Here is a 17,966-nt window from a genome sequence, read left to right on the forward strand (position 1 = left end):
AAATGTTTAGAGTCTTATCAACTCCAAAGTGGCTTATGAAACTTCCCTCATGTGACTCATTGATGAGGAATTTCCTATGGAACCCTTGAGGCACACAATTTTTCCTCTTTAAAAAAATATCCCTTGGACACATAGAATCCCTCTTGTGACTTCTTTTGGCAACTTTCAAAGATATGGAGGAAAAGAAATCATCTTGTGCATACAACACTCCCATATGATCAAATCCAAGAATTTGAAATCCAAGTTTTGAGAAAAGGCTGCGTCTCCTAGAAAGTGCGTTGACCACAACATTTGTTCTTCCCTTCTTATATTTAATCGCATAATGGAATTGTTCAAGGTATTCCATCCACCTATCATCCCTCTTATTCAACTTGTGTTGTCCCCTAAAAAATTTAAGTGACTCATGGTCACTATGTATGACAAACTCTTTGGAAAGTAGGTAGTGCTTCCAAGTTTATAAGGACCTCACGAAGGCATATAACTCATTATCATAGGTAAGGTACTTTATAGTGGCACCATGGAGTTTTTCACTAAAATATGCAATAGAGTGCCCCTCTTGTAACAAGACTTCACCTATTCCAACACCATTTGCCTCACATTCTATCTCAAATGTTTTTGAAAAGTTTTTGAAAAGTTTGGAAGAACTAAAATGGATGCATTGGTGAGTTTTTCTTTGAATTTCCTGAAAGCCAACTCTTGTCTCTTTTCCCACTCAAACTTGAATCCTTTTTCACAAACTCATTAAGTGGTGAAGTTATGCTTGAGAAGTTAGGCACAAATCTCCTATAAAAAGAAGTTAACACATGAAAGCTCCTAACTTCTCCTACATTTTAGGGAGTTCGCCACTCTTGAATGACCTTGACCTTGGTGGGGTCAACATGAACTCCATGCTTGTTGACTATGAATCCTAGGAATATCACATTATCCTCACAAAAGGTGCACTTCTCTTTGTTGGAAAATAAGTGGTTGTCTCTCAAAGTGGTAAGCACTACATGCAAATGTCCTAGATGACCATGAAGGTTCTTGCTATATACTAGGATGTCATCAAAATATACAACCACAAACTTCTCAATTCAATCCCTTAGGACATGATTCATTAGTCTCATGAAAGTGTTAGGTGCATTAGTTAAGCCAAATGACATAACTAACCACTAATATAATCCAAACTTAGTCTTAAATGCAATCATCCACTCATCACCCTTTCTTATTCTTATTTGGTGATACCCACTTTTAAGATCTATTTTGGTAAACATGGTGGATCCATGCAACTCATCCAACATGTCATCAAGTCGTGGAATTGGGTGTCTATACTTAATGGTGATGTTGTTAATAGCCACAACACATTTTCCATTTTCCATTTTCCATCTTTTTAAAGGCTAACAACATGGGCACAACACACGAACACAAACTCTTTTGGACCCACCCTTTATTGAGCAACTATTAGTTGAAGGAATGCATAAGTTTTCTATATACCAGAACTATCTAAGGAATCCAGATAAGCCAAGAGATTATTCTCTTTATAAAACAGGAGGAATGAAGAAAGACATTCGCCTTTGTGCTTTTGTCATTACCTGGATTATCTGCCAAGGGGCAACAACCATGCACAAGTGACTATAGAGGATATGTGCTTAATTCATTCTCTAAAAGAGAATATCCAAACTGATTGGTCAGTAGTTATATCTGACAACATGCTTAAGGTAACTTGGTTGGAATTTGCAAGCCTGCCCTATGCAGTTTTCATCTCAAAGGTCCTTCTTCATTTTCAAGTTAATTGTGTTGAAGAATCATGTGAAACCTACAGCAAGAGGAACATCATTGACAGAACTGTCTTGCATCACATGAATCTTCGGCATGGACCAGATGGGTGGTTATTTAAAGATGAAAATCAGGATGGGGAAGAGGCACCTGATGGATCATCAGTTGCCTCCTTTAGGCCTAAATCTGAGTTTGAAAAATACATGGTTAGGCAGATGCACTCTCTATCAATCCTCTATACATATCGGTTTGACAAAATCAACAAGGACATAGTTGTTATTAAAGACAAGTTGGAAATCCAGAGTTTGGATGATGATGATAGTGATGAGAATGAAGAGGATGATGCAGATGATGATGAGGAAGAGAGTATTCGTGATGAAAGCGATGATGATATATTGCTCAGGGATATGATCTAGTATAGTTTGTTGTTGTAGTCCTAGTATTTGTTTTTAAGTGATGTAATTTTGGCCATAAGGCCTTTATCTTTTGAACAATTATACTATGTTTGATCTTTATTTTGATAATGATATTTTGTTGTTAATTCCATATCTTGTGCTTATTGATTGAATGCTCCTTGAATGATTTTTTGGATATTGGATGATTCATTGAAATCAGTTTGTGAACACTTGAATGGGATTAAATTGATGAAATTGTTTGAATGCAATACTACATTATCATTTATTAATATTCATGAATATTGACATTGCATCACAACTATTGATTTTATAATGCTTATTAATGTGCTAACACTCAACATGGTTGAGAAAGTTGAGATTACAGGTTGAACATTGATCTTAAAAGGTTTATTTGATCAAAATAGTGCATTTGATCACTTTCACGAAATTTAACGAATTACATAGATCAATAATATGTTAAAAATTTGCTCAACAGAGATTTTAATCGGTTAAATTCATAATGTAATCGATTAAAAGTCGCTTACTTAGTTTACACGCTTATAATTGTTTATATATATTGCTTAACATGTTATGATTGGTACTTTATACATCTTAAGCATCAAGTGTTACATATTGTTCAAAAATGTTTTGAAAATCATACTTATGCTTCATTTTGAAAAATGCACCAAATGTTGTAGAATTTCTTAAACTGTTATATATATTCTACCGCTGCATAAGATGGTATCATGCATTAACTTTGCAATCATACTTTGTACTTCACATCTTATTCATAATCATATTGAGTATTTTGCAAAACTGCACTTGGTACATCTTCATACATTCATTTGAAATCAGTATATACTTTGATCTATGTACATTAATATATTGTCATACTGCTTTCATTTGATTCATTGAGCTTTGATTTATTATGTTATAAATCCTACTTTTTCTACTCATAATGTTTAAAGTGTTACACCGCTTCATGATAGGGGGAACATCATATTCTTCAATGGTCTGTAAGAATTTCTTTTGATGTATCTCTTAAGCACTTTCTTTCCATGTTACTTATTGTCATTTTTTTTGCTAATTCCCAAAGGGGGAGAGTAACTGGAAAACAATTTCTTGTTGTACATCATAAAAAAAAGGAGATTGTTGATAGGGAGAGCTATGTACAATTGAACCCATATCTCACATATGTGTTTTTTATGATGTCAAAAGAAATATTTTATAGTTTCTTGCACAACAAAATGACAAAACAGTTGCTTGATTATATCTGTGTTTGTGCTTAAACTATTTGTTATGTGTATTCATTGTTTAAATATAAATCATTGGGTGAAACACTTTGCACATTGCATATCTGCATGAAATAATCGATTAACTGTTTGATTAATCTCTTAAATTTCATCATATATCAGTATATGCTTATCAGAGTGAAAACACAAAGTTTTAACCGATTACATTATGTGTATAATCGATTAAAACTCGTTGTTATGCCAATACATGATTACCGAGTGCATTGATGTGTTCTAAATGGAAAAAGTTTTCAAAATTGCTTAAGTATGGAACTTAACTGATTATATTAATTTTCTAATAAGTTAAAATGTGTTTTATGTGAAAACTTTTTGGTTTAATGTTTCGGTAGGTCCTTATTTTTGTTCAGAATCTCAAATAGGTCCTTTTCTTTTTCGACGTCTCAACTGGATCCTTATTTTTGTAAAGTTGAATCAAATAGAGGCTTGCCGTCAAATTGAAAAGACACCGTTAAGGAGGGTGTTACGTGGCATGCTGACAGTGCTTTTTTAAATTACGTGGCATTAAAAACGTGTGGGAAGTGTATTTTTTTAATTTCTGAATTAAAAAATGGAGTACAAAGAAGGGAATTAAATTATAAATAAGGGCAAAGTGGTCAAAATAATCTAAATTAACTGCAGCAATCCCTTTCTGTGCAATTGTCAATTCGAAATCAGATTGGGGGAAGAAGATTAGGGCTTCATATTAGGGTTTGTGAGAGAAAACAATGCTTTGTGCATTCGGAGGAAGAGGAGGAAGGGAGCTTGGTGATGAAATGGTTAAGATAATCATATGGCGTGATGGAGCGAAGTCTCCATTTGAGATTGGACATGACCCAAATCTCCTCGTTTTTGGAGCAAAGACGAAGTTGGGTTCGAACAGTTGCAGGTCCAATAAAAACAGGACATGAGACTCTTCCATTTTTGCTACCAAAGACAGGCATGCCACTAATAGAAGCTGAAAAGGCCACCCACTCGATTGCTGCCACAAAATGAAAGTAAATTAAAATAAAAAATTATAAAATAATAAACAATAACAATGTCTAACTTAATGCCTAAAAAGCGTAACATTTTCGGGAGAAAAAGCGAAAGAAGAAAAGTGCATTACGGGAACAGAACATAGAGAGAGGAAATAGTCCAAATAGTTGACAGAGAGAAACGCCGTCACCAGAGAAAACTTGTAGAATGCTTGAATCTACATTGCCAAAAACAAATCACTCGTTCATGCATCTAAACCAAAGTGCTTATGCCCTAATCTCTCACGAACCCTAATTCGAAGCTCTAATCTTCTTCCCAAATCTGATTTCGAATTGGCTATTGCATAGAAAGGGGCTACTGTAGTTAATTTAGATTCTTTTGACTACTTTGCCCTTATTTAAATTTTAATTCCCCTCTTTGCACTCTATTTTTTAATTCACAAATTAAAAAAATACAATTCACAGACGTTTTTAATGTCACGTCATTTAAAAAAACACTTTCAGCATGTCAAGTAACACTCTCCTTAACTGCGTTTTTTTAATTTGACGGCAAGCCTCTATTTGATTCAATTTTACAAAAATAAGGACTCAATTGAGACACCGAAAAAGAAGGGGACCTAGTTGAGATTCTGGACAAAAATAGGGACCTACCGAAACATTAAACCAAACTTTTTTCTTAAAAAGACATCACTGTCAATAATGGTCATATTTTGAATGTTGTGGCTTGTATGAATTTATAATTGATTGTATGCATTTTTAATCTGTTAAATTTTGTGCAAATGTAAATATGTTAAAGTTTAAGGAAAACTTTAACCAATTATATTAATTGTTTAATCGATTAAAATGTGTCAGAGTTCAAAAATATATAAATAGACGCATTGCTCTCTGTACTTCAAAAATTTTATGATTCCTAACTTTCATAATTAACTTGATTGTTGAGATTTTAATTATAGGAGCGTCCTGAATTTCTTGAAGAATCAAGATTGCTTCATTGGAAGGAAATACTTAAAGATTCTTCCAAGAACTAAGTGTTTTCATATAGCTGATCGTTTCTACACATTGAGGTGTACTTCTTCAGATTAGTGTTCTTATACCATCAATGTTGATTGTATCCTTGTTGTTGCGGCCAGGAATAGGACTTGGTGAAGTTCTTTTACTTAGAGTTGAGATTGCTCTAAGGGTGACAAAAAGTGAGTGATCTTTCTGGGTGTATGTTATAGTTGATATTGAGTTAGAAAGGAGAGTACATTTAAGAGGATTGTTCTATGTATGTTTGCTTGTAAGAACTCTATCAATATAGTGGACCCCTTCATTTAATGTTGATTGAAGGAAGACTGGACGTAGGCATTGGGCCAAACTAGTATAAACAACTGTGTGAATCTCTCTATCCCTTCTCTTTTACATTGCTCTTATTCTTGATTGATTGCATCCCAAGAAAACATCAAAGATTTCAAAAAGTTCTTTACAGAACAATTTTTTAAAGGGAAAAACCAATTCACCCCCTCTTGGTTAAGAGTATTGGCTCAATGTTTTCTACAAATACAAATAAAAAACAAAAGCAAATAAAAAATTAGAGATAACCCAAACACACCCAAAATAGAAAAAAACTTCTCAAATGAGCAAAATAACAAACAATTAGAAATGGCTAAGAGAAACATGAAAATTTAGCACAGATTCAATGGTCGTTAAAAGAAAAAGATAGACAAATTTGAATTGACATAACTAAGAAATCAACAAAGAGATAAAACCAAAACTAAAGAATATCCAATGGAGCAACAATTAGGAAAGGAGAAAACCAAATTAACCACATGAACCCTGTTAAATACATATGAATAACATTTAATAATAATTTTCAATTGTGATATCACTAATAATAACATTTATTATAATATAAATGGTTAAATATGTTTTTGATCTCTAAATTTGGATACAAAATTAAAATTCTTATATCAAACTTTGATAATTTTAGTAAACAAACAAATAGACATAATTCTTTTACCAAACAAGGTTAACTTTCTTTTATGTGTTAAATTGGTATTTTAGATTGACATTTGAGTTGGAATGTATTAAAAGGTATAAACAATTCAAATGTTAGCTTATAACATCATTTAACATTTAAAATTTTAAAATGTATTAAAAGGTATAAACATTAATACCAATGAAAATTGAAATAACTGTACATTCTTTCATTTTTTAAATTTTAAATCAAAAAAATATTAAAGTTTAAAACACGAATTACACTATGCATCTAAGTAACTATAACCATATTTAATCAAAATATAAATAATTAACATATATATTAGTATCTTATATTTTTTTTAAGACATGTGATATATATCATCTTAAGCATCTTTTAAATAATTATTCAACCTTTTGGTAAAAGACATAAATAATTAAAATTACAACATAATATTAAGAATAAGAAATAATAATTTTTTATTTTAAAAATACAAAAACATATTTTATACGTTAATCGCAACACATTTAAGCTAATTATATATATATATATATATATATATATATATATATATAATAACAATTTAATAAACAAATCATAATCTCACATTAATTATAATTGATAACATATCATACATACACATTTACGGTATAGTTTCATCAATTATAAACAATAACATTTTTATCAATGTCATCTTTAAAAACATTTTCTTTAAGAAAACTCAATACAAATTTAAATTTATATTATATATATAACTATTAATAAAAAGAATTACGTTTTTAATTATTTAGTAACTACATATTTTACTACTAAATTTATCTTTAGTAATATAAATTATTTTATTCTTTTCTCTTTTAAGTTTTATCATTATTTTTTAAAAATCCAATTAATCTATTTTTAATAAAAATACATGAATACTAAAATCATAAAAAAACTATTTATTTTACAATTAATCTTCATAACTATATTTTTGAAAATTTAATAACATTTTTTTAATTTTAATAAAAATTACTCATTTTTTATAGGAGATTTCCACTAGTATTTATAAAAATAATATTGCTATAAGACATAATATTGATTTTTTTAATTTTTAATAACGGTTTCGGTAGATATTTTTGTGGGATCGAGACACGTGACTTTAGTGCTCCCGGATGACTTTGTCGCTAACCCTCGCTCTTTTGCAAAGTAGACCAAAGGCTCGCTCTCCCGCAATATAGATCACACGTTCATCTTTCTTGTGTTCGAATGCTTGAATCGTCTGCCTTCCTTCTGCCTGGATTGCTTGGTCTTTCGTGTGGAACGCTCGGTCACCTTCAATCTCCTGCCGCCGACCGATCAGTCTCTTTCTTGACGAGGGGATGTACTTGCAAAAGGCACTCCGACGCTCAAGTTAGGCGTGTGATTTGAAGAGTCTCGGCTCTTGATTGAATATTTAGTGAATGATTATCACTATTGAGTATTTAGAAGTGTGAGTCAAACGTGAATGGAACGTACCTGGCTTTTGGCTCTGTCATTCTATTTATAAATGCTTCATATAGATGAAATAATAACAAACTTACCTGATGATTCGGTTGGTCATTGATAAATAGCTTATCAATATCTTTAATTAGATATTCTTGATTATTTTATCATCTGCTGGACTATTGGTCCAATAACTTAAACGCTGGCCCAATTGCAGTCCAATCTTTAAATGCTGGTCCAATTGCAACCCAATCTTTGACCTGATTGACTGTAACAGATGAACCGGACAATCTTGAGTACATGGATCGAACGGTGTTGAATGTTAATCGTTCGGTCTCCACTAAATACGATACAATAACAATAACTCATTTTTTTCTCTTTTTATAGGAGATTTACACTAGTATTTATAAAAACAATATTTCTATAAGACATAATATTGATTTTTAAAATTTTTTAATAACAATAACTATTTTTTCTCTTTTTATAGGAGATTTACACTAGTATATATAAAAATAATATTGCTATATGACATAATATTGTGTGTGTCGTGTGGATGTGTGAAATTATTGACGTAAGTACGTAAGAAATTACAATGATATAACAAATTTTAAATAAAAAACTTAAAAAAAAAATAAGAAGATTATGTTCTCTGAGCGTATCTAAAATTAGGGCAACCTCGAAGCCTGAAAGCTGTTCCATATAAAAAGCTCCTAATCGCCTCTAGTTTCTGTCCGTCTTCCATTCGTGCTGAAGCTGAAAGTAAAGGCGAAGGCAAGACGTGTTACTCTGTTTCTGGTATTATTCAACTCTTTCTCTCACTTTCTCTTTAACGCATTTACTTTCTTCAATTAAGTTTAAGTTACAGCAATTTTTAATCAACCCTTCATTACCCTGTTTTTATTTTCTTTGAATTTGGGTGATTTGGTGACTTGAATTGATTTCACTTAACTTGTTCTGAATTGAAATTAGGGTTGTGAACAATTAGTTTCAGTAATGTATGTATCAGGAGTGTGTTGGTAAATGGTGAGAGCATGACAGGAACTAATTTTTAGTCAAGATTATATATACGGTCCTTCATTTTTTTTTTCAGTTTTTGGATTTTTGGTATGCAGATATTGTGGCTGCTAGCTCAGCTAGTGAGAATTAAAGGGGGCTAGAGAGAGAGAGAGAAAAGTGTTTCAGTTGTTATCTCATGCTTATTGTAATGAAAATTGGGAGATTGGTGGTGTTTTATCTCCATTTAGGTTTATGGTCATGCAGCTTTCAAGTTTTTTACCCTTGCGACGTTAATGAATATTGGTTTGGGTTGAGGTGACAGTTGTTCGTATTAGGAATTCGAAAAATATGTTCACTCTGATATTACCTTTTAGCTCACTAAGTGAGAATTAATGAATAGAGGGAGTGGAGAACTGGAAAACTATTAGTTGTTGACACCTTCTTTTGTCTGGGTCTTCCTTACTGAAATTGAATTTGGTGGTTTTTTATTTCTACTTTTAAAATTATTGGAAGTCTTTTTAATTTCTTTTACCGTAATCTTGTGAATACGGGTTGGTTGTCACTTGCCTTCTAATAGGATTTAGGGAACATTTTTCGCTGTGATTTTTACTTTTGTTTACTAAGCTAAGGTTCTGATAGTGGTCTTTATGTGGTGAAACAGATTGAACATAATGTACACATCGAGGAAGAAAATTCACAAGGATAAGGATGCAGAGCCCACTGAACTTGAAGAGACAGTTGCACAGGTTATTGCCCTTTTCCTGTTTCGTTAGAATGGTTTATTTCACGAATTCATGATTATTATTTATATTGAAACCGTGGTATTTGATGACTGTGCAGTACTTATTTGACTTGGAGAATACCAACCAGGATCTGAAAAGTGACTTGAAGGATCTCTATATTAATCAAGCAATGTAAGGATGTTGCAAATAATCAATTGATGTATTCTTGGTTATAGAAGTTTTTCTCGGCAGAATGACATATTTTTCTCCTGCAGTCAAATGGATGTGGCCAATAATCGCAAGGCTGTAGTCATCTATGTGCCTTTCAGATTGAGAAAAGCATTCCACAAGATTCATCTCCGACTTGTGAGGGAGTTGGAGAAGAAATTTAGCGGGAAGGTTGTATTTTACTTCAATATATCTTGATACAAACAAATTTGTCTTTGATTTTCTTTTCTATTTCCCCCCTTATGTACGTATTTGCCATATCACTTCTTGGTTATAGTGAGTTCAAGGAACACTAAATTGTATTATTAACTGAAGAATGTATATCAAATGGCAGGATGTTATTATGATTGCCACAAGGAGGATCGTGCGGCCACCAAAGAAGGGCTCTGCCGTTCAGCGTCCCAGGACCCGGACATTGACTGCAGTTCATGATGCCATGCTAGAGGATGTTGTATATCCTGCAGAGATTGTTGGAAAAAGGGCCAGATATAGAATTGATGGCTCAAAAATAGTGAAGGTAATTGCTTGTGAAGTTTTCATTAATTTGAATTTATCTTGTCATTTCCCATGTAACTTATAAATTGTTTCTTTTTGACAATTTTTATATTGAAGGTTTTCTTGGATCCCAAGGAGCGCAATAACACCGAGTACAAGCTGGAGACTTTTTCTGGAGTTTACAGGAAGCTTACTGGAAAAGATGTAGTATTTGATTATCCAGGCACAGAAGCCTGATAAGCTTCTGGGTTTAAAGGAGGATAGTTTTTTTTTTTTTTCAGTTTTTGTTAGAACCACACATTGTTAAACAATATCCAAAATTTTGACTTCTGGAACTTTTTATTTGCTGCTTCTTTTACTTGATGACATTAAAATTACTAAGGAGTACTTCCTGTTCCCAAATCACCATTTTTTTTCTTTAATAATAGGAATGTAAAAATGTGATGCAAGTATTTTGGATTTACTATTCTAGGGAAGATTTATGATTTTTACATTTAGGAATGGGTGTGGAAGGTATTTTCAAGTTTGGAATTGACGTTGGAAACACATTTCAAAAATGTTTTTTTATATTCTGAAACAATTATTCTAGAAGGTATTTTCAAATCTGAAAATACATTCCAGACTAAAATACATTCTGGAACACAAAAGTTTTCAAAATCAGGGTTCTGGAAGTCATTTCTAGATTTGAAAATCTATTCTGAATCACTTGCTTCGGAAATTTTTTTATGGGATGTTCCGAAATAGAAAAATTCCTACAACATTTGTACCTAAAGTTATTTCAAGATTCGGAAATATGAGAAAACACTTGTTATGGAAATTTTTTCTTATGTTTTGGATGAATATTTTGAAAGGTATTTTCTAGATTTGGAAATACCTTATGAAACATCCAAAGTAAGAATATGTAGGGATGTTTACTATATTTTTAATGAAGGATAATTTGGAGACTTTAGTTAAGAAATGAATTTTAAGTCTAGCTTTACAAAATCGGTTTGTAAAGTGAGGTTTGCACCTATTTATATATTATAAATTGGTTTTATTTTTAGTTCACGTGGAACTTCTAACATTTCGTCTCATCTCGAGGTATAGACATTATCTTGAATGTGAGACTAGAGATTAATACGTGATCCGATAACGGTCTGATAGCATGTGGAATAATATGCTCAATATATTGCTAAGATATGTTCTAACTTTGTTCAATGGACTTTAGGCCTTACTGAACCTCACAAAATCGGCTTGTAAGATGAGGTTTGCACTTACTTATATATATATATGGTATGTTTACCTTAAACATTCAATAAAATCACAACAAAATTAAACAAGCATATTCAAATCATAATCACAACCTATGACAAAATAAGCAAAATACAAGACTATGACAAAACAAAATTGGATTTCGAAATTAAAGACTCAACAATGGAATTGCACTGATTAAATGATGAAATAATGGACTCAAAGTAGTAAAACACTGACTCACACATACAAAACCTATTGAATTAGAACAAAATTCAATGGAACAGTGCAAAACAGAACAAAACATAAAAGGATTCATCTAAACAGCACAGAAATAGGAAAGCACTTAGCTCACTACTAGACTTGAACCGTGGCTTTGAATACCACATGATGACTTGCTTTGAGGGGGCTAGAAAGTCCATCCTTCACGGTACGAAGAGCCATACAATAACTCTTTGAAATGGATGCACAAGGTACAACGAAATATGAAGGTGTGTGATGTGTATGATTGATTTATGGTGAATGTGTGGTGAAATCTAGCTCAGAAGGTCTACCAACTAAGGAAGGAAGCTAGACGGGAAGGAGAAGAATTTATATTCAAAGTGACTTTCAAGCAAGGAGGTGTTGAAGTCATCTCAACAATGTATCACCTAATTGCATTCAAAAGTGATTCACAAAGGGGTGGGGTACGAAATTTATAGGTGATTCAACACCCCTACATGAGGCCCTGCTAATCATCAACCACCATTCACAAATCAAGTGACATGTAATTGACATGTGATTCAAGTGTTAACTTCAAAGAAATGCACAAAATACACATGCTCAAAATTATGTAATCTACAAACTATTGTTGAGTGCAAGGCAGTGGTTGTTATATGCCGAATGACTTCCAAGTTAAGGACACTTCCATTCTTCATGGGCTTGAATAGGCTACCTTTGGTTCATTAGCAACAACAATAACCAACCATAGCAGTCCTTGATTCAACAAATATTTTGTTCCACCAACAACAAGTAGTCATCAATTTTGTTACAACTCGAATTGCTTACATGCAACAATAACTAGCAGCCACTCATATGGCTCAAATTACCCTACACTAGGAGATTACATTCTTTTCCTTGAGATTTCTGAGCTGTCAATCTGATTTTGTTGTTCTTTCCTCTACATATGCGTAAACTGTTTTGTGCTTACAATTAGGACACGCTTAGTGGTCTAATTGGTGTTTAATCTTCGCTTAGTTGATTAACCTGTGTTCTGTAGAATTGATTAGATATATTCATTGTGTTTGCTTAATTCGTAATTTTGAAGATCAGATTAACCTTCGCTTAATTGGTTAATTCGTGTTGGATTAGGGTGAGAAGAACGTGTAATTTGTTGTTAATCAAGGATGTAAAACATTGCAATTAAACTAGTGACCAACCGTTTTTAATCATTGTTTAATTTAAGGTATTTTCTATGTTTAATTGAATTGGTGAAACTATTCAACCCCTCCTCCACTACGTTTGACTGAACCAAAAATTGGTCACTGAGAGACGACCTAGGAGTCATTCCTTATCATACTGCATTTTAATTGCAACATCAGTTTGAGTCGATCGCGACATTGACGATCACCAAGAGTGGGTGAAACTCAACTAGATCGTGTATTAGGAAGATACTGAGTGTCTAGGGTACTAGGAGTGATGAAGAATACTATGTAACCAAGAGTAGATAAAACTCAATACTAGTTAGAGTAATGGTGGTTACTTGACTAGCGAAACCAGGAGTAGTGAGAATACTCAGTTGTAATCTTGTTGAAGATTATAGTGGAACTCTCTAAAGTGTTAGAGGAGACTAGACGTAACTCGATACAGTGAACCAATATAAAAACAATTGTGTGTTTATTGCTTTATTCTTTCTAAACACTTTACTTACAAGTTTTGCAGTTGCACATTACTTTAACCACTATAAAAGCTCTTATTACTAAACATCTTTTATTAAAGAGCTAGTTTTATCAAAACACTGCAATAAACATATTTAAACGATTGAAAAACATTTGCTAAAAAGAACTTATAGTTTAAACTAGTTTTCAATGTTAAGCGTTTAACAACTTACGTAAGCTTTTCAATCATCAACAAAATTGTTAAATTATCTCCTTCACAAAAATTTTTCCTATAACACTATTCAACTTCTCATTCTAGTGTTTCTTCAGGTACTTCATTTGTTATCTCTCAATCACGTGAAAAGTAATTATTTTTACATCGTAGTTAATTAACGAGGTTTTTTAATCTGTATGCATATTGATCAAATGAGTATAAAGATTTTTAATTTTGATTGAATTTAGAAACTTTTATGTGATTGAATGAGTTTTTTCTACCAATTGAGAATGTATTTGGATTAGTGGTAAAAACTTTAACAATAATTAATCAAGGTTGATATGCTGTCATTGACACTATCAAATTACTATTACTTTGATTAATAGGATTTAATTGAGAATGTTTTTTGGTTGAATTTATTATGAATAATCTAGAAATGTCTTGCTTTTAATTGAGAATCTACTTTGGTTAATAAGAAGATTGTCATCAAATTAATTAAGAATGTACTTTAATATATTTGAAATCAAAAGTAATAATCAATTGAATAATAATATGTGGCTAATCGATGATGAATATATTATGGAAAACCAATGGAATTAGCCTATTTAGTATAATTGCTTTAAATTCTTTTACTTCTAATTTCATGAAATTCACATTTAAACAATCGTACATATTAATTTCATTAGGATATATTTTACTTTTATCTTTTAGTATTTACATTTTGTTCTAGTAACCTTTTGAGTAGGATTTCATAAGAATAAATTATTGAAAAGCAATTTCGTATTCGTTGTGAAACGACTCAGGGCTAAAATCATATGTAGTTTGTTAATGACTAACTTGACAATATTGAAGGTGTCTTGTTAAGTAATAGTAATTGATAGCGTCAATGACAGCGTATCACTCTAACAACTTTGAACTCTCTTGTATTCGGTATTATCTTTCATTTATGTATCTTTGCTTTTGATGTAAAGTTTGTTAATTGATTTATGCTTAACATTGGATGAATTGATCACTTATCTTACTTTACTAGCTTAAGATTAAGTGTGAACTAGTTGTAAGTTGTGGTTCAATCAGATTTATTGTGGACTTTTAAATGCTAGGAATAAATCTAGGGTGTGCAACTAGAGAAAGAGTCTTGATCTTAATGCAGGTGACATGTTCAAGCAATCACTGAGGAATCATGCTAAAGGGTGACGATCATAGGCTCTAGGTGCCAAGGATGGACCTAGAGTAACACCTAAGCGAACTCCTAGGACTTAATCATTTGTAGCTCCATATTTAGGGTGGACCTGATTCAAGAGAGGTAGAAGTTGTGAAGTTGAACTCTAACACAATTTCCATAAATATGTTTTTCAATACAACTTAAATGAAGATCAAGATAGTTAAAACATTGTATTTTCTGCCAAATCTCTATGGATACAACACTTGTTATACTACAACAACTCATTACACTTGCTGGTATATTTTGGGTGTTGCACAATCACACCAACATTCTTTCCGTGAGATCCAATTTCTGTAGAATTTTTTGAATTGGTTAGTCGGTTTTAGCCACAATATAACATCCCTTTCACGAGTCATGTGTAGTTTATAAAACATTTATTAACTTCAAAAATCATTAACTCTGATACATTCGCAAAATAATGAATTAATAAAAACTTTATTTAATTATCGCGAACTAAAACAAACCAAGTGAAAATCACATTACTCTTAATTCAAAACCATAAGATAATACTTCAAAAACATTACATTAAAATAAAACATTGTCTTAAACGTATTTTGAAAATCCCCCAAGATATTCTCACGTGTCTCCTCGTTCTAAGCAGCAACAACATTATTTATAATATCATACGCTTCTGCATAACAATATAAGTTATACAATCATCGTACAACACAAACAAACAAGCAAGGGTGAACTAACATAACAACATTAGATAATATACAACAATCATACTCACTCATTCTACTAAAAATATCTATTACAAGCAATGAGTTCACACTACAATCGTCCCACAAGATCCACATCACCTCCAAGTGATACCAAACCAAATGTCATTCTCCTATACCCTACCGTACACAACCTGTTTTTCAAAATAGGGTAGCTCGAGCTATCATATTGTCACAACAAGGACCTATCTCCCCAACTTTTCAAGGAATTATGAGTAAAAATTCGATGCATCACATACTGAGCACTATACTCAACAATGAACTAAAAATCTACGGGTAAAACATCATTCCCTTCTCCACTACTTCACACATGCAAAAAGGTGTAACACTTGAACCTCTCCTCTTCCATTGCCTCACATAGGTGAAAAGGACCATTTTCACAAACATGAAAGAAACAAACCCCAACTTTATAAGATACGACAAGAAGACATAACAACGAACAACAGAGAAACATCACTCAACCACAAACACCATAACCAACATCCAACGTTACAACCATGTTCCAATACAACACAACAACAATCACAACAACTCGGTTAGACACCTTCATAGCCCGACAAACATGCAACTAGCTCAGCCAACACACAAATAGCTTGAAAATAATAAAAATACAATTCAACACTCATAAAAACAACTCAATAAAGAAAGAAATAACTCGACAACCATAAGCAACAACTCGACCAGGGTAAAAAACCCTAGGCCGACCTCTAGAACAACAAAATCGAGTTCCAAAACCTCCAAATCATGGTCTCAAAACAACTCGGTCACCCGACCAATATAGCCCAGCCCGCCCAACCAACCCAGCTCGACCTAACACCCTGACTACTTAGCCCAACCAACCAACTCGATTACCCAGCCCAACCTAACATTACCCTAGTCCGAAAACACCACAAAATAGCTCAGATTCAACACTTAACACACAAACAACATGACTTAGCAACTTAACCAACATATATTACCATTAAACAATTAGGATTGAAACTTAAGCATACTAAAAATAGCTTGTCACACTACAATACATGTATTTAACATATTAGATTCAACTTAAGGCACTAAATGCAACTTTAAGACACATATCAACATTGTTCTAGTACCTAAAACACAGTTCCAAGCCTAAAAAATACGAATTCAAACTTACCAACAAGAAATAAACCTTAAACATCATGAGTCAAGCTTAACGGATCGACTGTCATCCCAAAGCCATAAAACAAACCATAACGTTCAAACACTGCACAGATAAGTTCTTATTACAAAACAAAGCTTTAGTCACCAAAAGTGTCACAACACTATGCCTATGACACTATAACAACACTTCTGCACCACTGAAACAATCACGACCAAACCCAAAAATTATCAATCATTAGCATATACTCATCAAAACCAAAATCCATGCATTAAACCATCAAAACATGACCATTGCTAGATCAAAATTCGACAGAAATCAACATTCACTAAACCAAATTACAACCAACATATTCCCCTCAACCATAGTATTACCCACTAACCACATGAGGACACATATAAACATAACACTTGCTTTAAAACATTCATTACACAAAATGAAGGTTCAAGAAGAACAAGCACTTTGAACCAAACAAGAAGATATATAACACATATTTAATCGATAAAACAACATCAAGACATGTAAAGGATGTGATAAACAACTTAGAAATAAAAAGTAGAAGGGAGAAGAATAAATTATCTTTAGTATGAGCAACCTAGCCCTGATACCAAATGATGAGATAATGTAGAATGGAGAAAAAGATAATGTAGTGTTTGTTTTGACTAGTGTGCGTTTTCTAGGGAGAGGTGAGACCAACTCGTAAGGAAGGAAGCTTAAAGTAGTATCAAAGAAAGAATTAGTCTAGGGAGATCTAAAACAAGTTAATGTCACTCAATTTGGACAATATTTCTTTACTAAACTTAAGTTGAATTTACAAGAGCTAGAGACATTTATTTATAGGCTAAGAAACCCTAAAAGTGGTCTCCATAAAGTATAGTCAAAAACAATTCAAACCAATATAGAAATTTGAATTTTGGAGCCAAAAGAGAGCATGAGTATAGTGTGACTTGCCACCTAAGCAACTCACATGTTCCTTGCCATGGTGCGCTCAAGGAGGAGTCTTGCACTCCACGCCTTCTAGGTTTAAGAAACCCTAGTTTCATGCATTTCACATCAAGCCCAAAAACTAGGTCTATCTCCTTTAGGATCAAACTAGACTATTAGACTCAAGTTTAAACTATGACCTAAATATAGGGTCCAAATAATAAAAACTATACTTCAAAATATTTTATTCTAATATTTACAAAAGAATCTTAAACTAGGTTTTCACGTCTTTCTTAACTTATCTAAACATCATCTTGAACTTAATTTAAATGAAATCTAATACTCTTATATCCTTTTTGTTATAGTTCGTGACGAGTCTTTTAATTAAGAGTTTTCGATC

At 32.4% G+C, this 17,966-nt stretch overlaps 1 protein-coding gene across 1 annotated transcript; it reads left to right on the forward strand.

Moving 5' to 3' along the window:
- The first annotated feature begins 8,471 nt into the window (after positions 1 to 8,471).
- LOC124839482 (small ribosomal subunit protein eS7-like) lies at positions 8,472 to 10,677 on the forward strand. Its single transcript, XM_047315307.2, has 6 exons — positions 8,472 to 8,629; positions 9,492 to 9,576; positions 9,671 to 9,744; positions 9,828 to 9,951; positions 10,115 to 10,297; positions 10,393 to 10,677. Exons 2-6 carry the CDS (start codon positions 9,502 to 9,504, stop codon positions 10,510 to 10,512), a joined length of 576 nt encoding a protein of 191 aa, XP_047171263.1. The 5' UTR covers positions 8,472 to 8,629; positions 9,492 to 9,501; the 3' UTR covers positions 10,513 to 10,677.
- The last annotated feature ends 7,289 nt before the right edge of the window (positions 10,678 to 17,966 follow it).

The sequence above is a fragment of the Vigna umbellata genome, chromosome 4 (genome assembly GCF_029865625.1).
Source record: "Vigna umbellata cultivar VRB3 chromosome 4, Vumbellata_1.0, whole genome shotgun sequence".
NCBI lineage: Eukaryota > Viridiplantae > Streptophyta > Magnoliopsida > Fabales > Fabaceae > Vigna > Vigna umbellata.